Source organism: Micropterus dolomieu, linkage group LG22 (genome assembly GCF_021292245.1).
Source record: "Micropterus dolomieu isolate WLL.071019.BEF.003 ecotype Adirondacks linkage group LG22, ASM2129224v1, whole genome shotgun sequence".
NCBI lineage: Eukaryota > Metazoa > Chordata > Actinopteri > Centrarchiformes > Centrarchidae > Micropterus > Micropterus dolomieu.
In genome coordinates, this window is record NC_060171.1 from 13,852,936 (window position 1) to 13,879,220 (window position 26,285).

The window sequence follows — 26,285 nt, forward strand, 5'->3', positions numbered from 1 at the left end:
ACACACACACAGACACACTGTCATGTTTTAATCACTTCAGAGGACTTTATATTGACTTACCCTAGCCCTAACCACTACTTGCCTAACCCTAACTCTTACCCTAACATTTAAACCACACTTTACTTTGTGTGATTGTTCTAAACAAATTTATGTCCCTACAACATTAGTAATATACACATACACACAAAGGTAACAAAATCCATCTACCAGCACCTTTAAAGTTCACTAATAAACATATTATTTACATAATTAACAAATGATTGTTGTTTATTTAATATGTATGATAACCGAACTATAAAAATGCCACGTTGTTGTGAGTTTCAAAAATAGTTGAACTATTTCCTTTATGGTTTTATCACTCAAAAACTCAGGCTGAGTGTGAAATATGTGCTCCTTATGGTGCTCTAAAAAAGTTGTGCCTACAGCATATTTACTACTTGTTGTTACTGTAACAATCCCAGAATGCAATGTTTTGCATGTGATGAAAATCACAGTTGTGTGACACTCAATCAGTTGTGTTGTCATTTGCATCACCAACTAGATGATGCAAAATGACAATGATTCTCAAGTGTCTGAAATATAAATGTACAGTAACTATTGAATGTCTGTTACATAGGGAGTATAATATGAGACTGTGTGGGTGAAGTTTGGCCAGACTTGATTGACAGCGGCAAGACAACAAAAGCAAACAACCCAAGAAATGTCATTAGATTTTGATTCAGATGTTGCTAAATCCTGATTGTTGTGATATGACCTTTTTTCACCTGCACCCTGCTCACTTCATACTAGTGAGAAGAGCACAAACATAAACACGAATAGAGAAATTTCTCACGTGAAATAACCAAAACTGATCCAACTTCCAACCTAACAGTAGGTTTTCTGGGCCTGTAAAAAGAAACTGTCTGAACTTGTTCAACCTTTGGAGATTAATTTATTTCAAAATCACTTCAAAACATCATCAACAGAAACCGCGAGTTACCTTCTGTACAAACAAATGTTCAGCACCTTCAACAGATCTACGTCATACTGTTCATGGTGCTAAATGAGGACGGGTGTAAGAGACGGGTGTAGGGCTGTTTTAACACAAAACCACACACCTCTTGCTTTAAAGACACCACGGTCCCAGTGGAAGTAAAAAAAACAAAACAAACAAAAAAAAACATTCTCCAACACTGTAAGTGCAATAACTTATTGCAATGGAACATTATATAATGTCACAATCAGAAATAGAAATACTTGATTAACATACAAAAAGCTGCTTAAAGCTATAAGAAAATTAAAAAGCACTTTCAGCCTGTGTAAAAGTCCAGAGCAACTCTTCAGAATAATACACACACATACCATAATTTTACATTTCTCGGCATTACTGTAATACTTCATTGGTTTATCTCTGGAGGTCCATTATTTGACAAATAAGCAGAAAGAAATGTACAAGCAAAAGAACAATATCATTTATATTGTTCACATTCACATAATACGACATTATAACTATGGATTTCAATTGCATTATTTCAGTAGTATCAACATGGACGGAGCTGCAGAGGAGTGGAGCACTGAGACCAGCGTAAAGACAAACACACAGTCAACTCAACAAAGTAGGATTTCAGTCTCAGATGTAGTCATGCATAAATTAGTTTTGACCAGATTCTGATTTGATAATAATGTTTCTGATTTTTAGCCCACACAACCTACAAAGTCTATATTAATTCACAATGTTTATCCTTTATTGAATGGCGTCATAGAAAGGGCTTGATTAGAAGGCAACAACAATCTTTTTTGTCACAATAGGATATTATTAGGAATTCTAAAATGTCTTTTCCTTCATATGGAAAAAAGAAAAGCTTTGTAATTCTTTGTACAATTTAAGTGGAAATTTTAAAGGTACTAAACCCTCAAGTGGAGCTGCAACAATGGGTCGATATAAAAAATTTCATTTCAATTTCATTTTTTCATTTTTCAAGCAAAAACACTGTCTGGTTCCAGCCTTTCACTTTGCTGCTTTTTATTATCTTATGTGATAGTAAACTGAATATTTGGGGGTTTTAGACAACAAAACGAGACATTTGAAGACATCATGTTTGGTTTTAGGAGATTGTGATCGTGAGAAATTGTGATTTTTCTGGCATGTTATACACTAAACAATTTATCGTCCAATCGGGAATATAATCTGCAGATTAACCATAATACTAAGACTGAAAATAGCCATCAGTTGCAGTCCTGCCTTTAAACAAGAGGGCTGTAACGGGCATTCAGAAGATAAAATGATCAACCAGCTATGAGGAGCAGAAACAGACTCTCTTGCCGTCTCCCTCACAGGGGAAAGAAAACGGATATGTGGCCCAGCGGGCTTCATAGATAGATCAGCCAAAAGACTAATGAAGCCTCAGCCTGCAGCCCAGCTCTGGTGACAAACTTATTCCAGCGGGGTAACACACAGAGACACCCCTGCAATCACTGGACATACTCTCCATATTCCTGCAGCCTAGCTCTAATGTCATCACATTACCTAAACGTTATAGAATGGTCCTCAGGCCGATGGGGGCCACTGATTTGGATTTGTTTCTGGCATGTGACGGATTCTGTGAGCAAGCTTCAAATCCGAGAGTCATCTCTGCTGAGCCCACGTCTGATGGTGAATTGATTATTACAGCGTGTGGAACTGTGTGAGCAGTATGTCCTCACTATGTACGCTGTGATGTACTATGGTGTTCGCAGGGCAGGCCGGCTCACTTTGATGCTAATTAGGTGTGTCTATTCCTTTTGGTTGCTAATTGAAGCTGGCGTGGCTAGTTGGTGTTGAAGGCTGCTGCTGTGCGTTTCTGCGCCTTGTCTGGCAGTGGAGACAGTGTTTCCTGTAACCTGAGCCTGAGCCTAGCAGGGGAGCCTGTGGAGGCAGCCCTGGGGGAGGAAATGACACGTTGGTTTGAAATTGCTGCGAATCCAATGCCTGCCTTCCTCCCACACTAAATTGGCACAGGTCGTGTCTGCTCTGGCTCAATTAGACTCTGTTCGCTTATTGCATTCAACCCCTCTCCTTCTTTGCAGGGACATAAACTTCCAACCGTGGGCTAGGACAAAATTAATGTTTTCTCTCATGACCAATTATTGTTTGCTTTAAAGGAAAGTTTTCAATGACAAGTGACAGAAAATAAACTCTCACCTCGTAGTATGCATCTGTGCTCATTCTCCTCCAGTGGCCTTGTTTTTTTAAAATGGCTTTTAAACTACAAATACTGATCGTTCAGATATGTACTCAATGTATACAGTGTGAGAGACAAGTCTAAAGTAACACAAACAAAATGAGTGGGCAGGATAGGTGGTATAAAAAATAAGCTAAAGAAAGTATTAATATTAATTCTGTAAATTAAAATATGGTATGATATGGCTGGATTTGGCACTGAATTCCTGTATTGAAAGTATTTTGTAAACCATATTTATTATATTGCTTATTTTACTAACTCATGAATGAAACACAGTTAATTGGGGGCTAAACCCCATATTTCAATGACACCTGAGAGATCAAGGAATCAAGAATGAACAAAACGTCATTACGTCGTTACATCTTTTTCTAAGTCACACCTCTGTTTTTCTCTCACTTTCAGCATCTGCTGATTGTCACAGTCGCTGTTGTTATCTTGGTTGCTTTGGCCGCTGTAATGGCCTCTGTTATCGCCACAGTCTCTCCCTGTTCATTTGACCTGCATTATCATTAGTGCTCTCAGAAAAACTCACTCCTCCCCCACTGCCCTGTTGCGCTGTTGGCTGCTCCAGAGAAGAGGGCCATATGGGGATAGGGTGGAAGTGGGCTGTGACATCATGTAGCCCAAGAGATGGCTGCACTGTGTTCCTTGGCCTTCATACGCAGCGCTGCAATGCTGGAGGACTTGCGGTCTGGATCAACATTGAGATCATAGCCATTGATTCCCCCGCCCATCCCAGGACCCCCAAAAAGGCTGCCCATATGTGTCTGTCCCATGTGGCTGCTCCCTGGACTGGGCACACCCAGGAAGTCAGTAACACCTCCAGGACCATGAGGGTGAGGCGGCATGCAGGAGGGGACGGAGTCACAAGGCACAACGCAACCCGGAACTGGAGATGCTCCACTGCTACTCCCAATCCACGAAGGGTTCTGGATCTGGAGGAGAAGAGCAGGGATTAAGTGGCTATAGTCACAATTGTTATAATATCAATGTGTCAAATGACAATGGAAAACAATGTGACAATGAGAAAGAGGTCATAGTGATGAGGCTACAGTGAGTTTTTACCAATCTGCAGCTTTACAGAGCTTTATGGTGAGTTTCAGCTCATTGTTTTGCTGTCTGGCACACAACTGTTATGGTTCACTCCCACCGCCCTCATAGCGTCATTTTTGGCCACAGCAGGCAGCTGTTTTCAGTGAGAAATCTCTAATAACGCACTACCTGCTCCGGCCCAAACGACAGACACAGTTAGCAACAGCTGGTGAACACAGTTAGCAGCTAAAGAGACAGAAAATTCCTTCAGAAGTTGGTAAAGCCCAAAAGCAGAGCTAAAACACAGAGTGAATATTAAATATTATTAAATATTATACAATATAATATGCAATTCATCAGGTCACCAGAAACACAACTTCAGATGAAATTAAAATCTTCTGAATGTTGAAGTAAGCCACTGTTTGCTAACAAATTCGCCATATTAACTTAAAAGCTAATAATATGTCAGTGGTGTGTTCACAACTTGTTCCCGCAAATGAATCAATAATTGCAGGTTTAATAATATATTATAACCTTATTGATTACTTGATCAGTTCCACCTTTCATAACCATTTATGATTCTGATATTTCAGGTGAACTTGTGCATAGTAATATTCAGTGTCACTTGTTTGCCTTTACCTGTGCATAGTTCTCTGGCCGAGTCAGTAGAGGCAGCTCATAAGCTGTAGAGAAGTGTGTCCGGACCTGTTGCATCTGGCCAAAACGCTCCCTCTTCCTCCACTTAGCTCTACGATTCTGGAACCACACCTGCAAATAAAACAATCCATCAAGAAAACACCTCAAAATTACAGACCAGCCACTACCAAACAAAACTTGAATATCATTTCATATACAACCCTCATATCACATGCAATTCCAAGCACTTTTTTACAGAAAACGAGGCCATCTTCTTTGCTCAGCAAGATAAAGTAAGAAACTGAACTGCATTAAATGAAGACAGTGAAGCAAATAAATTCTGCAGCACATGAAAGTCCAGGCCCAGGTTTTAAGACTTGACGTGTCTTTAAAGTGCCGTCCACACGGAGCTATTGATGGCGAGAATCCCCTGGTGCTGCACATTTCAGCTCCTCCCTTTGATACACAGGCGTCTGCCTCCCTTCAGGCTGCCAGCGTCGACAGATCCACATCTGGGCCTGTAGCCATTCATAAATCACTCTGAGAAAGGTGTGCTCTCCCCCACATGTCAGCACAGTGGGATACAGCGGGGGATCCCTCTGTAGAATCCATGAAACCAAAGTTCAACTTTTGACCAAGAATATGCTTTTCTTTGACCGTCTTTGGGTTTATTAAGTATTGTATGAAGTAGGTTCTTCTGTGAATTTCTCCTTGTGAGATTGATAGACATGCTACTTTACAGACTTTCAGTACCTGCTGACAGACCAAGTGCAGGCTACTTAGCCCACTTTTCCCTAGCTGTGGAAGCCATTAGAGCTAAACAGAACTGAAGGGTGAAAGACTGTTTTGAGTGTTATAAGCAAAAGTAAAATTTGTAGCCTGAGAGAAATTCACTGAAATATTTCTACTGAAATCTTTGTATTAACTCTCAGTACTATGTAATGTCATGATCTGTAGAGGGATTCTCCCTCTTTTGCTCTTCCTAAGATTTCTTGCTCTTTTTTACCACATTTCATTCAGCTTTTAAGTATAGAGGTTGTCGTATGTCGTGTAGACTGTGAATCCTTTTGAAGCAAATTTGCTGCGTTTCCTTGTTTATGTTGTAGTTAACTGAATGTATTTGAGAACTGGCCATTTTTCTCTGTTTTCTGATGTTTTATGGAACAGTTATCTGATTAGATATCGGTTAATGAAATTGTGTCAAATCAAAATTAATAGAAAGTGATTTGCGCATAATAATATGATTTAATATATCCAAATAACACAAATTAAGACATTACTGATACTTAATAAAATTATTATAATAATGTATACCTTTTTTATCCTAATTACTTTAATTTCATAAAATGTAAGCCAGTGGTAGCCACCTCATTTATGTCTCTATATTTCATACCTGTTCTAACCATGCATCGCTGCTGTTCTTTTAATATATCATATCAGTTGTAACTTTTGCTAACCTTTTTTTTCCTACAAAACTTTCTCACATATCCATGCACGAGCATGGGAGCAAAGGGGGGGTACTGGGAGTCTCCACATGTTTATCTGTATCTATTTGTTGGTTGTCTGAATTTTATCCTCCCAAGAGGGAAAGGGAAACTTCTTCAAAGAGAAAAGAGAGAGCGATCCTGCTTCGACACAGGGGTTTGAACTTGGATTGTGGGTTGATTCCCAGCCCAATCAGCTTGTGGTTTTCACAGTCCCTGACATGCAATTTCCCCTCAGTCAACCTTCTCAAATCCCCCCTCATGTCTCTCTCACCATTTCTCTCCTTCATCTTAAACACAATAGAGTTTAGTGGCAAACATGAGCAGTGTTGCACAAAGATGTGAATTTTACTAAGGCACCCTTAGGTTTTCTTACACAACAGGAGTGGATTTTTATTAAATCAGATAAAACCACCTGTAAGAAACTCAACATGCGCACAAACCTGTCATTTCTGAATGGATAAAACAACTAGTTGGTTCATTTTCAAAGGAGAGACCATATATGTCCTCCTGTGGCGCATAAAGCCATTGCCTGACGTAAAGAAATGTCGCCTGACTCTGACATTCCTCAGGTCAGCTGGTAAGATTAGAGGACAGCTCACCCTTGCAAAGTGGTAAACTGATATCTGAGGTTTTGGCTGAACCCCAATGTCAAGGTGAGAGGTGGTTGCCCTTTGAATTATATCATATGTTTGCAGGGGGGCTCAGAGTCTATGTTATGCTCCCCCTGAGGATTTGGGGTCTATTACTGTTTAAGGTTTGTCATGTCTTTCCTTTGGTTCTTCTTTGGTCATGTGAGCTCATAACATCAGAGGTTTCCAAATATAACCCTCCACACAAAAGCCCCTGATTGGATGGATTTAAGCGTAAAGCTCAGTTATAATTTAGGTTCTACAAAGTTATGGCAATGTTTGATCAACATAATATAATGGGGTGGTGTATAAATACCATGCCACTTTTAAGGACATTTCACATGTCATGTTGATACATATTAAGCTTTTTGCGTGTCATTTAATGCCATTACAGATTTCACTTTTGGACATGCAGAAAAGGACAAAGTCAGGACTGGCATCGTCATGGTAACAATATGGTGCAATGTGTGCAACTGTAACACTGTATTTCCCGTCGGGGATCAATAAAGTATTTCTGATTCTGATAAACATGTGGTTAATGTTATGAAACAGTTGCAGCTTGGTTAGGTTTAGGCAACAAAACTACTTGGTTTGGGTTAAAACAAGTATGTTACATAAATCACGCAAGTCACATTAGTACTTAATGCTTAACTAATTACGTAATGTAAGTTAAGTAACGTAAAACTTTAAATAACTTAAAACTAAGGGTTAGAGATAAGTCAACATGGACTTCACACAGGACATGAACCATAGTCTCCTGGGTACAGTTCCTGTGTTTGTTTGACCCATCTCCCAAACACAAACTTTGTCACACATTATACTACATCACCTGACTTTGTTTTCTCTATGACGTTCATGTATCAAATGACAAGCCGTCTATGTACTCACAAATCCAGAAACAGGAGGAAAAAAAAGGATTTTGGAAGTATTTTCAGAAGAGAAGCAAATGTTGTTAAACAACCTTCTGGGTTTTTCCAAAGATGGCCGGGTATTTATTTGAAGGAAATTCAGATGCTTAGCTCTGTCACTCGAGTGCAATGGTGAGAATACAGGACAAAGGTTAATGTAGATAAGGTTAATGTTGTTCAAGTATTACAGTATATATCTGTTAAAGCGCTGTCATCTCAATTGTGATGGATAAAGATAGCTCAACAGCTCCTTTTCCCTTAATCTCTTTGTCATACTCCCACCCCATTGTTGAAGCTCAGCCTCTTCTCTCCCACTCCAGCCCCTCCCTCCCCCCACCACCAACCCCTGTCTCCATGTCTCTCTGCTCTCTCCTCCCTCCTCCCTCTTAAGTCAGCGAGGGGAAGTGGGGATATTGGAAAGTGAGATGGGAGAATGTTCAAACTGGAGCTTGTTTTCATTTCATGTTTAATTTCCTGACGCCTAAGCCCTTGGCTTTCCGCAGCTAACCCCGCTGACCTTTCGGAGGCGTGCAGACGAGAGCAGCGGACCAAGCATACACATACACCCACACAGGATGCACACAGAAACACATGCATTTACATACCATGTTATATACAAATTCAATAAAAAATTCATTCTTTTAACCTGGACGCTCTCACACACTCACTGCAACCTTTTTATAACCAATTTCTGAGCTCATATATGTCCCTTGTCTTAGTTTCTGGTTGTTGAGTGTGTTATGTTTCACAGAGGGTTTGCTCTACGTAGCTTTGCCTTTGAACGGCAGTAGGAATGAGACCCAAGCCAAATAGTTTGGCAGGGAGATCATTCGGGAACATTACGAAGTCAGATGTGTCCTTTGCTGTTCCGTGTCCCTTATTCCCCAACTTCTAAACTTTGTTAGAAAAGAAAGCCAGTGGGTGTTTTTACACAAGCAGAATTTCAATTAACACAAAGAATTTGTATTATTTTTTAGTTAGTTCTCATAATGATCAACAGTGACCCATCCTATATATGAAGCCCGAAAGGATGATATTTACAAACTGCAAACTCTTACTACTCTTACTACACTTACTACAGCAAACACTACTACTACCATTTTATCTAGCGGACATCTGCAAGGAAGGTGGTTCAGAGCTCTTGGAGCTCCAAGTGCTTGGCGGTGATACAGTAATTGCTAAAGACGTTGACAGCAAAAGGCAGCTTACAGAGCCATTAAAGAGCTTTATTTATGCTCCAGAGCCAGCAGGCACAGAGAGAGGAAGAGGGAGAGAGGGAGGGCAGAGTGCACAACTGCAAAAGCTGCTTTGAAGTCCAGCCGTCTCACCTCATCTCTGTCATCCAAGACCACGACGATTGATAGACTGCTTCAGAAGTCACTCACACACAGCCTCCTCCTCCAGAAAAAGTGGGCACAGTGGTGAAGTTCAAGTCTGAGGTTGAGAGCTAATTGTACTAAATAAACTAGTGGCAGCAGAAGTTACAGATGTGATTATGGAAAACTGCAGCCCGACTTTATGAAGACATTCATCATCAAACTGAAAATGAAACTGTAGGACCTTGACATTGGCGTTTTGGCAGAAAACATCTGTACTCTGGATTTCAATGGCTGTTGTTTCAGAGATGAAAAGGATTCTCCGATTGCTTGCCAAGCTTCGAGTGCCCCTTGGTATTCAACAATTGGATATCCCTGGACTTTGTCTTGATGGACCTTCAGTTGAAATTGTGGGGTTTAGTCTTGATTGCGTGCATATTTAGGGTCTGATTTTAGAAGTATGGGTCAAACCTCACAGTGACTCAACAGAGTCTGCTGTGTGCCTGTCAGATGAGGAAGTTAATTATATTCATCTGGGGAATAGATGGGTCTGTGTGAACGCAACATGAATGTACTTATTTTACTGTACCACCACAAGGACCAGGCCAGGTTCTCTGTCCCTGACTATGTCTTGGCCTGTGCGTGGAAATTGAAACTGGCATCTCAAAGTGTTTTTTATGTCCTTGCCAAATAGCTTTGATGACTTTTTTTTTTTTTCATGTGTTTTCCCTCCCCGCCTCCACAATTGTGCGGTGAAGAAGTTGGAACATGGTAGTGCTGGGGAGAAAACCCTTGGCCTCTGACCTTTTTGCAGAGCCTGCAGCATGTAAGAGCTAATAGCAGAGTATTCCCTTAGTCCCACCCATCCACACTCTGATCTAAAACTGGCAGGCAGAAAAAGAGATGGAGAACAATAGGCCTTGCTGTCTGCTGTTCCGGACAATCTTTGTCAACATGCCAGTCTTAACTCTCCCAGCCCTCTCTGTTAGTTCCCTGAGTGATTATTAACATGCAAACATGGACGAATGCAGTCACACACAGCTGTCCTCCCAAGAAGGAATGACAGCATCCGTCATTAAGTGCCCTAAAACAACTTTTGTTTGCGTTGTGTAGTTACAAAGCCCTCTAGTGGCTGTAGTAATTTGGCGGTGACAATGTCATAGAGTGACAAAGTCCAGCTAAGGAGGGAGTTGGTGGAGGGTGGGGGGTGGATTGTTTATTTTTCAACAGTGATTTGAAAGAGTTTCTGAATGCACAGACAAACAATATCATCCTGCCAATAGGGGCGTCAGATCAGAAAACATTTGTCATTGTAGAGGGCATAGACAAATGGTGTGTTATGTTGTGTAATTTGGAGGACTTGTTGGCTCATGTCTATGCAGAAAGGAGTTTTTCACATGTAACCTGGTGTTGTTCCCGCGCCCTCACCTGTACACGAGCCTCGGTCAAGTCTGTCCTCAGTGCCAGCTGCTCGCGGGCATAAACATCTGGGTAGTGTGTCTTCTGGAAAACCTTCTCCAGCTCCTCCAGCTGGTAGCTTGTGAATGTCGTGCGATTGCGTCTCTTCTTGCCTTTGTTGCTCTCAGCCTCACTTTTGTCCAGAGGGCTGGAAAGGTCCGAGCCCGGCCGCTCGCTCGGCCCTTTCTCGCCAGGCCCCTTTAAGTTCAGGTAGCTGCCTTCCATCCCTGCAGGGTCGACACTCGGGGGCAACTCAGACTCTGTCAGGCCACTGTTGTCTTTTCCTGTAAGTGTGAGATTCAGAAAGAGACAGAAAGAAGTGTGGAAAGTTACAATCAAATGTATTTTGCTCTTCAACAATATTACTCATGAAGTTCAGTTTACTTGTCAATTGTACTACTTGGTCAGTGAAAACAGTCCAAATTTATGGAATTACAGCACTAAATCTGATTGATGTACTACTCAGGAACCTCATAAAACATATTTATTTATTTAAAAAAAAATAAAGTTTAGATGTTACACTGTGGTTCTATTCAAATACATCTGAGCAATTTTGGTTTCTGTTGCAGTGTGCCGTTCTTACAATTTTCTTATGAAGCATGAAAAATCTGAAATCTAAGTTTACTTAAGTGTGGTTTTAGACACAATACAAATCATATTCTTACTGTAATAATATTATTTTCAAACAAAGTATTACAACCAACTTTCTGGCCATTTTAGACCAGAAAAAAGACAGCCACATGTTGTCAATAATAGTCCTATAATTATCGTTACTACTCTATAATTGGAACATTCAGCAGAGCAATACTTTCTTTAAAATGTAGCTAAATAAAACCATGGTGCCTCACATTCAAGTCGGTGAGTGTGTCTGCTCATCATCACATTATGACATCCACACAAAATTGCATTAACTTTAAGCTTACATCACCTCTGTAATGTTTTATTTTAAGGTTCAAAGGCCTTGTCTGTATGCAGCAAGTCTAAAAGTTGCAGAGAAGAAATGTTGTTCTCTGTTTGAAAGGTGTCACTACACATTGGCGTGACCTGTGACACAACCCTTGAAGCCCTCTCCCTCACATCTTTCAATCACGCCACCTGAAACTCAAGCCACGCAAAACCTGCTCCATTTCGATCCATGTATATGGTGGGCCTTGTGTACAGGGGCGACCACCACATATGTAAACAACATTGTGTTTGTCACCTTCAATTTCGAGAGCTTCCATTTGTGACAGACCTCGCTCTATTCCTGTCAGCACTAGCTTTTTTGTTTCCTTTTAGGAGATGAAGAAAGCTGTCCATTCTCCTTCAATAAACAAACAGTCGTGTGAATAAATAAGCTGAAGGGCTCTGGTTGCGGGCCAGTGAGAACAGCGCGCTCTGTCAGCCTCTCTGTTTGCCTTTCATGCGAATGGGCACCGGGTTCGCCCTGTACTAACTGTATTGGTCCAAAACCAGCGCATAATGGTCTCCTCCACATAAACAGACTTGTGATTCTTGTGCAACACTAGCATTACTTTAGTCCGAGAACATTTGTCTTTAAGGTAGATCAGGTTTAGGATGATTAACTTGATAGTTATGTGTGTGCATTTTACTTAGTCACTTTGCATTCTTTTTGAGTAATGTCAGTAATGGCTTCCTGTCACTCTCAGGAACCCAGTGCCCTGAGGGAAAGAGAGTTGACACCTTGTGGCACTGGTGACTCTCTGAGCCAAGTGTTTTAGTGGTTAGTGAGATGACTGAATAGTTTTAGATTGATGAAGCTAGGCGATGGCTGTCTGCAACATGCATGTTTGTTTTCATGGATTAGTATGCCTTTGGCTAGTGTGTCCCACAATGAGATGTCAATAGTCATCCTCTCGATACTGCAGCAGCCCTCCCCCTCTCTCTGGCTCAGACTTGCCCCGACCGAGACACTAATGGAACAACACAGCTCACCCAGCTGGAGTTCATGACCTCATATCACTGTGGCCCACCTGTCAGACCCTCTTATAGTCTCCACGCAGGCAGATGTTCTGACATCACCAATCCCTGTGCTGGCCTCTTATGCTAAACACCGTGCAATATTTTCATTCTGCCCCTGGGCAGGAGCATGGCTGCAATGTGAAAAAGTAAGATAGGTCAACTCAACGGTTCTGCTTGGCATTTGCATCTGTGAAGAATAATGCATTTATGCCCCTGAGCAAGGGATATATCCTGTAAGACAAAGAGTACAGCTGGGCGCATAGATGAGGGAATGGTTGATGTTTGGATAGTGGGTGAATGAAGTTCTCAGATCTACAAAGTTACCCTGAAATCTACACTAATTAGAATGTTTCTACCTTAAAGGAATAGTATGACATTTTGGGAAATACACTTATTTGCTTTCTTACCAAGAGTGTCTGAACGGTAAATATGAAGCTACATTGAGCAGCGGTGTACCTTAGCATAAAGACTGGTAAAAAGGGGGAAACTGCTAGGCTGGTTCACTCCAATGGTAAGAAAATCCACCTACCAGCCCCTCTAAAGCTCACAAATTAATGGTGTTTCACTTTTTAAAATCTGTAAAAAAAAGTTTTAGACATAACTCCCGATTTTTACACTTCTGTTTTTGTACAGATTAAACAAACAAGACACAATGTGTTAATTAGTAAGCTTTAGAGGTGCTGGATGGTGGATTTTTGTTACCTTTGGACAGAGCTAGGCAAGCTAACTGCCTAGTGGCGGTAGCTTAAAATTTATTACGTAAAGAGAAATAGCTAGAAAATGAATAAGTGAATATCCCAAAAATATTGAACTATCCCAGAATTAAACAGACTTAAATCACCACCATTTACACTGTAATATGCTCTAATGAACATCTTTCTCTGTGTAGTACTCCAAAGTATCTCTGTCACGCTAACCACACATAATCCTTTGCCACAAACATCTTCCAGTATTCCCGCATGCTGAGCTGTCTTTTCTGCACGCTGTTCTGGAGAACACAGCCATCAGACACTGCTTTCTTTTGGGAGCCAAGATTCCACTGCGTTGGCTCCAGATTTTTTTGGCATTCGAAGGAATGTGTTTTTGACTGTTGTTCTCATTTCAGTATTCATCAACGTATATATAAATGCACCAAATATCACCGGCTGATCCTGCAATTTGCCAAAGTAACTCTGTGACAAGCTGCAGACCTCTTCAGTTAGCTGGGGTCAGATGTTTACTAGGGTCAGCAATTTAATCACTGCTGAAAACAGAGAGAAAACATCAAAGTGTAATTTAACTGCTTGTAAAGCAACAGGGCACCCTCTCCGTTTTTATGGAATGGGACGGGGAGGGTCAAGTGAAGCCAAATAAAAGAAACACTATAAATTAGTAACCTGGGGAAGGGTTAATGACCAAACACTAAATAGGGAAGGGAATGCTTTTAAACAGAGTGCTTTAAAATGTTCTCTCAAAACACTCAAAGATGGCAGCAGTATGCCACAATGGCTCTCCACTTATCACACCTTATATTTACCAAATAAAATCAAATATTCCATTGGCTTTGCTGACTATTAATTTTACATTTATTGCTGGTTTGCAGACATGCTTTGGGCTAGATCATTTTTTCCTGCAGCACAGTCCTAAGACCTGATGTTGACTATTGTTTCCTCAGTGGAAGGGAGGCTCCCAGATGTTCCTGAGGAGAGATCCATGCCAGTGGCTCACGCAGGAATGCAGATTCCCTGGGAAACCAAAAAATCTTTCTGTTCAGCCTCAGCTTCTGATAAATTGACACAATCATGACCTCACTACTGTCATAATACCTTTGGGCTGTGGCTGTCACTGTCTCATATCAAAGCGCAAAAAAATAGTTTGGAATTTATGGGGTTTTTAGGGGGGGATGTAGTTAATAGTGGAGGAAGTACACAAAGTTTGTCCTCAAGTGAAAACGTGTAGAAGATGTTGATTTAAAAAAAGTATTTTGGTAAAACCTTCATTTTAAAAGGAGAGTATTTGCAGTGAAATGTGTGTTGGAAAATAAAAGTGCATATTCAACCTAATGTGTCTGTTCAGTCATAGCAATAACCCCTCATGGTCAAGCTGAATAAAATTTGTTAATCTTTTTAACGGTATGGGTTTGGTGATGAACATGAAGTAAAAAGAGAAGCATCAAAAGATAAGGAATTGAAATTAAATGTGATTATAGCCTTTCCCTGTCTTCATGTAGTCCAGACTTCTTTCCACGATCACATTTTACTGTCTAGATCATATTGGAGTCAAATTTTAATGAAGCATTTTTGCCTCATTGCAATCATAGAGAAGCATAAAAAAAGTTTGTGGTGCACGCAATTTCACTCAATGATGATTTGGATTACTTTCCAGACTTTTATTAAAAAGATATATCAAACAAGCAAAATGAGCTGTGTCTCTGTGCTGAAAGCAAGCTGAAAAAGAACTATTGTTAATCATGGATCTAAAACTGATCATCATACTTCTGCTTTGCTCAGTAGTTTCCATCATTAGCCTGTCACTGTTGGCTTTCTTGAGTCAACATTTTGTGGCTTGTCAGGCAATACGCTTAAATCCCTTTTCTGACCATGCCGTGTGGCCAAATTGTTGCATTACTCAAGAAGCTCATAGTCCATTGATAAGAATCAAGGAAGCCAAGGGAAAGACACAGCGCCAGCCTCAACATGAAAGGCACAGATCAAAATGTGGGCCAGCTGGTTGAAGTTTCCAAATCACTTCTTTAATCTGGCCTGCATGCAGATCTCAGGTAGGCAGTGGGAAGTTACCTTCCCCTGCAAGAGAGGCAGCTGTAAGCAAAAGCCAAAGCCTGCTGTGTTAGCTGCACAACAGCATGAGACAGTGTAAGAGTTTTTTTTATCAAACTTTGAAAAATAACACCTCATGAAACACTCTGCTGTCAGATTTGAATGTCTAATGGTTATTTTCATTCAGTGGCAAGCAGATAGCTGCTGTTTTACCTCCGGAGTAACACATTTATAGAAGCCGCTACATTTAAACAAGTCAGAAATTCATCCTTTCAAGTTTTCTCATTATATATTCTAATTTATTCTAGTTCACAGACTCATGCCGGCACGATCACAGGTGTCATTCTGACATTTGCTTATTGTTAACATCACCACAATGTGTTATTCATCAGCACATGCATATCCTGTGACATCACTTCCCCGAGCCTTTTAACATGTATTTAGTGGGCTATATTTTGACAGGATGCTTTTAAAACGCTGCCAGGACTTTTTTGGGGTCTTGTTTTGGTTTTCATATGCTGAGAAAAATGTTTTACATATCACAGGATGCTACGATATCCCGCTGAAGGAGGGAGGGGTTGTTTGAAAGTACAAGGACTGACAGAGCTGTATGTTATAAATTTATAATTTGCTTTAAACTGTGACAAGTAAAGACAATGAGGCACAAACAGCCTTTAGTGGGAAACAGTGTACACAATGCAAAGCAGAACTCAGCCTCATTATCAACCACAGGCCTATAAACACAATGATTTCTACTTTTCAGATTTAGCCTTGGCTCCACTTACGTTCTTCTTAAATTTATAAAGAAAGTGTGATAATATTTTCATCCTAAGTTTATGTTTAAAAAATTTTGTGGTCTCCCTATTACAGCAATGAATATGGATCTAGGATGAAAACAGAAAATGAATTAAAACCATGCAGAAAAAAACATAAATGCAATGCATTTCAGAGCCAGAGTTCAGTAAGGTACGTGCACGTAAACATTCATTCACACACGTGTGGGTCTTCCCAGAAACCCTCTTTACTCCCCGAGTCCCTCAAATCATTACCCAGTCTCGATGTCCGTTTCTGACTCATTGCTTATTTGTACAAGGTATTGTTGAGACAGGGTTATGTAAACCAGTCCCACTTTGTCATCTCAGGGATTCTCTGTAGCTTTGGAGATCTGATGTTTGGGGAGTATGAATAATAACTATAGGAGCCAGTAATGTACATCTGCTTTAGGTTAATGCATCCCTCTCCTGCAGTGCTGACCTGCATTCCTCAGCACTCGATCAGCTCAGGGGTTTTTATTTCATTCATCGCCATGTGAGCAGGTAGACGGCTCCATCCCTGATCTGTCTCAGTCTCACTGATTTAAGGTGTACTCAAGGAAAGAAACCCACCAACCTAAGCAGAAATATATTCATTCTCTCTTCCAGAGATGATATTGTACTTTTAATGAGCATCATTTAAAAATCTGGTTGGGACTAAGTATGTTTTTTATCCGCACAATACAACATAAATCTTGCAAAACACTATCCTTTGACTTTGGAAATTTAACCGCAAATACAAGATTATCTACAAATGAATTTTAGAATTGCTTTCAAGCTCTTAAATTGTATAATCTTTGATACTACTGAATCATACGTAGTGGCACTGGAATGAAGTGATTTTAAAGAAATAGGTGTGAATATCATGCAGCATGGCAAAAAAATATTTCCCATTATTTTTTTAACAGGATTACCACAGTGAATTCACATCTTTGCCATTGCTTCTTTTATCTTTGTGTGTTATTAAATGTAAATATGAACATATTAGCAATTTTTGTATATATCAACACAGTGTTGGCATAACTGATGAAACATTTCTTTTCTGTTATCACATTGGTTTTGTAAATAACATCCTGAAAGTGAGGGATACAAAATGTTGGGTTGCATGTAAACAGTATCACAGTTGTAGCTGAAGTTGCCACACAGCAAACTCCCCTTGGGTGCTTTTGTCATCATGATGGAGATAAAGCATCAGCATTGAGCAATGTATCTCCCATTGAGGACCACACATAAGAGCACAAGCCTGTTGACGCCTGAGGCTTTGGCAAGACCCCAGTGTATCCTCCCCAGAGCCAGGATGCCTTCATCTGGCTGCAACATTTTCAATAATAACATTGCAGAGCTCTCCTCAAGGGAGGCATATTGCACTTAATGATGGTGTTTAAATGGGTCTTGTCAATGCACTTGCCAGATCAATTCACTTCAGTACCAGTGTGCTTGAATCTGTTTGGAGACTGTGCTCTCAAACTCCAGAAAAAGTGACATTTCTGCTTAAAATAAAGAGTGACTCCAGTTGTTTCTCAGGAAAACCTATTACTTTGCACTTTATGGATGTATTTTTGGCAAAGAGTGGTACTGGCTACTGCGCAAAACAGTTTGTTATAGTGCAGGCCACTTTGTCATTGGTCCCACTGAGAAGAATTAGGGAAGTTCAATTTTATTTATGCTTTCATCTAACACAGGATCATGCATTTACTGTATTTAAATATGCTTTCCAGTGTTTCCTCTCTTTTTTTCCTGAACTGCTTTCTTGTCAGTGACTGAATCTATTTTCCAGCGCGAATTGCCGATTAAAGTGTAGGCCTATATTTAAATGTTGGGGTTATTGTATATGTTTCGATCAACATCAAATTTCAGCCATGATCATAACAGATGTTTTCCTCTGTAACATCGGCAACATGATAAACATCTGGACCTGAAATATATAGGCGCCGACGAGTCTATAGGCTGATAACTCACCAAAGTATTATTTTTAATGCGTTTAGCCTATAATATATTATGCAAAATATATGTAGGCTTCCTGGTATTAAGTTTTTTTCCGCTTTCGGCCCTTTGTTTTGGACCTGTTGTTATAGGCCTAGTCCATTTCATCTGCTCAATAAGAGGGTTTTCTTTTTTTTATATAAAGCCCCCACCTCTCATAAAAGAGGATTGTTTTCTTTAAACGGTTAATAGTACAGCGAATTGTCGAAAGACTGTAAAGCTGTAAAGCTTTCGTTTTAAATGAGTGCTATTTGTCAGGACGTCCAAGCAATCTCTAAATATTTAAATTTGTCATTGACTGTTGTATAATGAGTCTTGGCCTATAACTGGAGGCCAAGACATTTATTTTCCATATTGTGGAAAGTAGTGGTTGTCATCATTTATTTATCAGTAAAGAATATAAAAGAATAAAGAATTATAAAAATTGCAAGAAACGCTGTGAACCACGTGTTAGAAATAGTAGGCTATTTGAAAATGTACTTTCATAATTTTTACCACATAGCCCGTGGATTTCCCGTTTGTGCGTGTGTTCGCGCGTGCCCTGGTGACTTAGTTCACATTTAAATATTTAAATACTTCATGACATGCTTATATATGTAAGTGATGAAGAGAATATTAGGCCTACTGTATGTAGACGTGAACCGAATGCAGTCGTTGGACAGTGAGATCAGTGACGGCTTCATCAGCAATTATATAATGCTTTTAGTGATGTGGTAGAGATGGAAAACCTCGAATCGCAAGATCAATATCAACAAAAGGGCAAACGTCCATTAAAAAAAGTTTTAAATTACTTCTTCATCTCTCAGTCCAAGCGCACACACCTTTATAAAGGAAATAATTCGCTATCATGTTATGGCTTCAATTATAGCTCAGCTTGCAAGTATATATTTAATATTCATTACAGCCTTGAATTTCGTCAATTAATGATCAAATTTAGTAGCCTACTACTTATAGTTAATTTTAATCCATGCATTTTTTTTCCTGAATTTCTAAAGGTGTTGAGGAAGGCTATGGAATATTGTGCTGCCCATAACACACTAAAAGTTAAATTTTTAGATTTGTTTTTCTCGTCGTAGCTCACAGTTGCCTACTTCAGTTTGATAGAAATTCACATTGTTTCATTAAATATGAATTTCTGTTAAAAAACAGTTCAGTTCACTTAAAAAAAGGATATCTGATGGGAGTCCTGCTGGGTTTACTCTCTCCTCCTCTCCGCTCTTGACTCGCAGATTACTGACTTTCAGATGCTGTATTACACACCACAGTGAATTCCTATTATTGCTCGCAAATGTCCCGTCTTGTAATGCATTTCCGTTAAACTCGATACATAAATTGCCTCATATAGCCTACTTACACTGTGTACCCCGCTCATGTGCACTCACCATAGCAGGGAATGAGCGTCCCGTTGAGTCCGCTGTCTGGGTGCAGCTTGCTGCTTTCGGGTGGAGTTTTGCAGGTTGGTCGCTGCATGAAGAGCTGATATTTGTTGAAGGAGCCCTCCTCGGCGCCATCCAATGACTGGCACTCCGGCTGGAAAGGACTTCGGGACTTCTCTCCGTAAGCCTGCCCTTTACCCGGAATGAACGTTGGGCTGTATTTGGTTTCAGTGGTCGGGAAAGTCCTGAACTGGTTCGCCTGGTGATCCCTACCTTGCGCAGTAGACGTGCTATAATATGAATCCATCGATGTCATATCGCAGTATGAGACGCACGCTGCGTTCATACCTAAAAAGTTATATTAAAAAAATCCACACGGTTCACTCTCCCTCCCCTTCTCTACAGACAGCAGATATTCTCCTCAAATTCTCATGCACTGACAAACTCACACTGACGCGCTCGTGCAAACACACACTCACTCTGCCGCATCTGGGACTGGTTAAAAAATGAATCAGATGTTTTCCAGAGACTGCAGACTGAACAAATGCTAAAAGCCCCCTGAAGGTTTGCCGGGGTAAAGAGAAATGCCTTGCTCTGACTGATGCCGCCTCAGTAGCCTACAGTGCATCGGACACACACACACACACACACACACACACACGCAGATGCACGCACACGCAACACTCCCAGGCTCCACACATCTAAAGTAGGCCCACACCGAGCTCCAGCCTGCGCTGTTATGCAGCCAGTAGAAATGGGAGGTCAAGCTCAGAAGGGGGGGAAGCTTTTTTTTGGTAAACACGCGGGAGACACAACACATGACATTAATGTAATTAGAGGATGAATGTAACAGTTCATGTCTGAGCACCTTAACCTCTGACATTTTATATCAAACTGTAAAGCATTAGAAAGCGTTGTTTCCATCCTTGTCGGGGGAGCCACACTTGTTTATAAATGGGGAATGTGGGAAATCAAATTTGTGCTTTCTTTGACTCATAAATAGAGAAAGAGGACCTTTAAAATGAAGCGTAAATGAAAGGATCAAGCCGGGAATTTAGACTAATAATAGTGCCTGCAGTCAACCGATGTTAAGCTTAAATATAGGTAAATATTTCATTTAGAGAACTATATTAAACAAAACAACATTAACGTTTGACAGAGTCTGTCAGTGCGGATATATCCACTTAATGATGAGGAGTTAGAGCCCATCGTTGGTAACAACTTTCGGCCTTGCAATTTGAAAATTGGCTACTTCTTAATATTAAATTAATTATAAACCATTAAGCCTGTGACGCTCTTTGAAACACTTGGCTTCGTGCGCTTTAGGACAATTTGGTAAAACGACGCAGCGCCAGCAATTTGCCCTTTGTTGGCGTTAAGGGAACAAGATATGATTATGCCTGGCGGTAGTTGTCTCTGGACGCTATTATCAAGATTTGTAGGTAATGGTAACATCAATTTGAATAAATGAGGAAAATATATCATACAAATTTGACAAAACAAAAAGATTCTGATTATTATACAGCGCAATATTTTAGAGGCTAGTTAGATGTAATTGATTTAATTACTATATATAATTATAATAATAATAATTATTATTATTATAGTTCTAAGTTGCCTTGTCTGAATTTTATTTTAAGGGCATGACACGAAATCTTTCCATTGCTTGAGCTGCGGCTGTCAGGCCTGAATGCAGATTAATTCAGTATGAACACTGAAATTTAATCCGCACTTCTCTCTCTCTCTGTCTCTCTCTCTCTCTCTCTCTCTCTCTCTCTCTCTGTCTCTGTCTCTCTCTTTCTCTTTCTCTTTCATTTTCCGGCACAATTAACGCTTTAATTATGACTGGGGACATAACTCGTGTTCAGTCGCTGTTAGACAACATGATGTCGGCCACATCTGCAGTCCTGCTCATCCAGCAGGACGATTACATTTCTTTAAAAATAAAAGATAAAAATGATGCTAACTGTAAAAAATCACAAAATCTGTTTTAAGCTGCTTGCTTTCTACCCCTCACTCTTCTAACCTAATGTCGTTCCCAAAAGCAATAGTCTTTTAGCATCTATGAAGTTTCTTGCTGAAAGGGGGGGTCAGGTTTAAAAATTTGAAAATGAAATTGCTCACTTTTAAAAATACCACTTTACTGGTTTGGGCCCAGTGCACGTGCAGTCTCTTTGGTGTAGTCTTGCTCACCACCGGCACCTCTCTTGCTGTTCAGGTATTCCTTAACGAGACTTTTGGCCATATTCTTTAGTAAATGTCTACTGTTAATAGCTATTTCCAATACAACGTAATGAGTTTAACTTTGGCTGCACAGCCCACCTTTATTTTCACGTTGTGGCTTTTCATATGAGGAGAAGTTAAACCTATTTTCATTCCTATTTTTATTCCTATTCCTATAAAAAAAAATTGTGGAAAGGGGAGTTCAGATCACATTAATCAAAGAAAGCTTTTTTTACTTTGACCGTTTTATTAGCATTTATTGGCATATCAATATTATTATCAATGTTTGATTGACACAAACATGCAGATAAGAGAAACATGTCAGCATTGTAACTTTCTGTCCCATTCTCTTGATCCCCACATTTTTTTTTTTAATCAAGGTCTCTTTTATTTTCAGATATAACAAACAAAGGGAATACAATTCACACATAAGATAGTCAAATCTAGTTCCTGTCCAATGATCCTCACATTTTACACTGTTTTCAAAGGAATTTAGTTAAACATTTCTATTTGTTTGCTAAAACAGCAAATTGATGTTGTCTTTGACTTATAACTATCCTCTCTTAGTGTTGTACGACTTTTTCAGCATTCAAATGAAAACAGATTTCATAATTTTATCAAACATTTAGTGGAAAAATTATAAAATTTATTTGCACTTCATTTTCGCTGTTACTTTGAAGGCTTCATGTTGGCTTGTTAAAAAAAAAAAAATGAGAAAAATGTCCCACACATGTATGTACATACACATTTGCACATGCCTGAGTTTTGTCTGCTTGAGAGAACATTTGCCTTCAAATATAAAAAATACAAGGGAGACCATGAATCTAAAAATATGTTTCTCTCTCTTTCCACCTTTTGTTTCCTTTGCACAGTTCCTGCAAGCCGATACAAACATTTTAGAGCAGTGTCACGGTAAAGAACCTAGAAATTACAAGTGAAAGGTCGTCACACAGCTAAACAATCGCAAATGACAGACATCTACATTGAGTGCAGGGTATATACAGGCCTCCCTTAATATAAACCACTCCACTGCTACAGGCTAAAGTCTAAGCTGTCACAGATATACATCACTCATGCGTGGCATTCTCTCTAAAAGGTTTCAACCAAATGGGCGACTTGTCTGTTTAACTTTCAGCAGGGACCGTGTCCAGGTATTCACTGCTGAAGCAGCGGGCTCTCCACTGATGCAGCAGCTCAGAGCCTCTGGGGTTTATGTTGGCACAGGCCTCCTGTGTATCAGCAGCAGAGTCCCTGAAATCAGTTTCTTGTATGAGAGGCGTGGCGGTGAGTGTAATGGTCTGGAGAAAGTGCTTTAGGTTGGACTTGCCAGCAATGCCATGTTCAGTTTGGCTGTGGGAAAGGCCAGGCATGGGAGATGAGAAATACATAGCCTATATGTTGTTGTTATGTTTAATGGGAATCTGTTTTTAATGTATACAGATATGTTGAAATAGCATTTTTGTAGAAAAAAAACACAGCACATGCATGGAAACTTTCTAGAACAACGATCAAAGTCTGTTGGAGAAGGAGCAACAACAAAGTTAATTGAACCTGTTTCCTGTGATGCCTAGTTTGCACATAGAAGGGAATTTTTAGTAATTAGAGGAATGTTGGGAATTTAGCCAAGCCTACTCTGTCACATCATGACTGCAGATCAGCTCTAGCTCTGTCATTTGTCCCAAAGTCTATTTTGGGGTGATGTTTCTCTGTGCGTTGTCTCCTCTATGCATGGCTGCGGTATTCCATGTTGTGGCGGTCTACTTTCCCTTTATTCGCTCTCTCTCTCTCATGTGGCTGCAGGTTATGTTAAAGGAGAGTTTTCAAGTCTGTCTTAAACTCACATGCCCATTGTGTACACTGAAACTGTTTTTGCACTCTGTATTTATTCCTGCTCTCTAAACTGGTTGTGTTGAGAGTTGATTGCCTGTTCAGACAGAAAACCCCCCTGTGTTAAAAAAAATAGTACATTAGTGAGACAAAAGACTATGATCAGGAAAGGCACAGGTTTAGTACATCTATGAGTTTGAAGGCCGAAAAACCGCACAGTGGTTTACATTATGAAACTGTTTACTCTGTATAGTTATACCAATGACAGTCATGTTATCTTTTGTGGCAACTATCGTGAGGTAAACGGTAGAACAATACAATGTTCACGTTACAAAAGAATCCACCAGAATTGTGCACTTGCACGTATTTGATTGGTCTACACAAGGCCTTGCCAGATGATGCTGAATTGCTTTGCCGCAAAAGTTGGGTATGGTTTAACTTTTTTGCCAGAAGACTCTGCGTTGTCATCCCTGCTGAGGTAATTCAGAAGTCCCATTCAAATAAATGAGGGGGCCTACATTTTTTCATACAGTTGGTTTGTCAAGGTGATCAACTGGTCAAGAACATGGGTTTAAACAGATTGACAGTGTCTGTCTAAACACTATGACGGCATATTAGGGCCATCTTAAGTAAAACAAAAAGAAAAAAGGAAAACTATGGAGCCAGGGGAGGGGGGTAATATTTCGATAAATTTAAAGTCATAAATTTACAACAAAAAAAGTCATAAATTAACAAGAAAAAATCTTGAATAGTCTGAGATTATAAAGAAGAAAACACATTTTTCAGATTTGCTTTTGTTATTAAAAGTAGGGTATGCAGATGTTGATAGTGTGATGTGCAATATTCTCTGTCCCAGTACTGCAATTTTTAAGGATTTTTAATCCATCCCACCTTTATTAGTTATTCTTACTACTATTTATCATTACACTTGTGTCATATACTGTAAAATAATGCACATTTTTCCATACTCCTATTTATATGTTTATTTGGGTTAGGGTTGTGTATTTTCTTTATATTTTCTGCTTACCAACTGTCTATTATTATTTCTATTCCTTTAATGTCTTGAAGTGAGCAACTGTAACACAAGAAGTTCCCCTCAGGGATCAATAGAGTATTTCTGATTCTGATAACAACAGCTTTCACGTCTAAGTTACTTTCACCTACCAGTATTATGAGATACCCTTCTTCAAAGACCAAAAGGCAAAAATAAATTAGGGAAGAACGGCAGACATTTATGAATAACTAAAAGTGACTTTGCTGCAGTCCCTAATAACTGTCTAACTGTCTGAAAGCTCCACCTCTTATGTCTGAACTACCTCTTAACTTAGAAATCAAAATTTTTTCTGAGTTCTTTCTCATAATTTTACCACTTTAATCTTGGAAATTCTGAGTATCTTCTCAGAATATTACCCCCCTTCCCCCACTCCGTAAATAAAAACAAAACATCTACAATGGGCCGAATACGATGTCGAGATGTGGGACAAAATCTATAGTCCTTGTTCTGTGCAAAAATGTATTCTGAAGCTAGTATGAGGATTCTGCAGTCTGTTTTTGTAAAATCAACCAGGCATCTTCCAAAGTTACAGTCTTCTTAATGTACAACTCCCTCTTTGTGTATCTGTGAACAGTGTTTCCTTACTGAGCCATGGTGGAGGGATAGTAATACGAAGCAGGAATTTCACACTAACAAGGCTGTAACTGTAGCTGGAATATAAGAAGAGACAGATGACGCCTCATACTAGCTTTGGCTGAACTTATAAATGCATTTTGAACTGAATGTTGAATGTCACCCATGTCAGTGAAGCAAAAATCTCGTCACAACCAGTGTAGAACAAGTTAAACTGTATTAATGTTCATATGGGAATGTGAGTGTTGCTTTAAGAAGAAAACATGTGAACCTTATCTTTTGACTTATTAGCACACAGGTGTGTCCGCTGTCACTGACTGTGGATGTGCTGGATCAGTTGTGCTTTTTATTTGTGCAACTTTACACACAGACAGAAGTTCTCATGTTAATAAAATGAGGATGGGTTGCACACAGCTTGTGATTAGCTGGTTCCATCCACAATAACTGTTGATCCAAATACACAGTTGTTTAAACCACATACATTTTTGTAAACATGGCTCTACTCACAGTCATTGCCACATTGTTCTTTACTCCTTTGGCGTTCAGCTGAATTTAAGAAATCTCCCTCTCTCTCACCTGTGGACTAATGATCTGGTGGTGTTCCCTGCTGAGATTTATAGAGGCAGATTATCACTAGAAGAGGGTCTGTGCATCTCAGACAAATGGCACACATCACACCCACTGCATGTGTGTGTGTGTTTGTGTGAGCGAGAGAGTAAAAGAGACACCAGATTTTTATGTGTAGCTTTAAATTGGTTTCACATGAGCCTGGCACACACTGCATCAGCAGATTCTCTGATCAAATTAAGCAGAGATGAGGGGAGAGAAAAAAGAGGCAGCGGTTGTACTGATGTATAATTCAATAAACAGGACCAAGCAGGGGCAGACAGAGGGGATGCTGTGCTGCCTTCATCTCTCTGCTCTATATCTGGCTTAGCCCCGGACAGTTAACCCATGAGCATGAGACACACAGGAGCACACCTCCATCCATCATCACTGCAACAGCCGACACAGGCCCTCTGGTCACCATGTAAAATGAACCTAGATACATAG

The 26,285-nt window shown here is 39.9% G+C and overlaps 1 protein-coding gene across 1 annotated transcript; it reads right to left on the reverse strand.

Annotated features, from left to right (window-relative positions):
- Window positions 1–935: 935 nt before the first annotated feature.
- Window positions 936–20,266, reverse strand: LOC123961156 (homeobox protein aristaless-like 4). Its single transcript, XM_046036290.1, has 4 exons — window positions 19,562–20,266; window positions 10,637–10,950; window positions 4,872–5,000; window positions 936–4,135 (listed from the first exon to the last, which is right to left on the reverse strand). The coding sequence occupies exons 1-4, from the start codon at window positions 19,899–19,901 to the stop codon at window positions 3,815–3,817; spliced, it is 1,104 nt and encodes a 367-aa protein (XP_045892246.1). The 5' UTR covers window positions 19,902–20,266; the 3' UTR covers window positions 936–3,814.
- Window positions 20,267–26,285: the final 6,019 nt, after the last annotated feature.

Bases quoted from the DNA above. Each gene is read 5' to 3' on its own strand.
- LOC123961156 (XM_046036290.1), bottom strand. From the start codon at position 19,901: ATGAACGCAGCGTGCGTCTCATACTGCGATATGACATCGATGGATTCA. The intron at 10,951-19,561 runs GTGAGTGCACAT...TCACACTTACAG, and splicing joins GACGCTCATTCCCTGCTATG to GAAAAGACAACAGTGGCCTG. The intron at 4,136-4,871 runs GTAAAGGCAAAC...CTTCTCCTCCAG, and splicing joins GGCCAGAGAACTATGCACAG to ATCCAGAACCCTTCGTGGAT.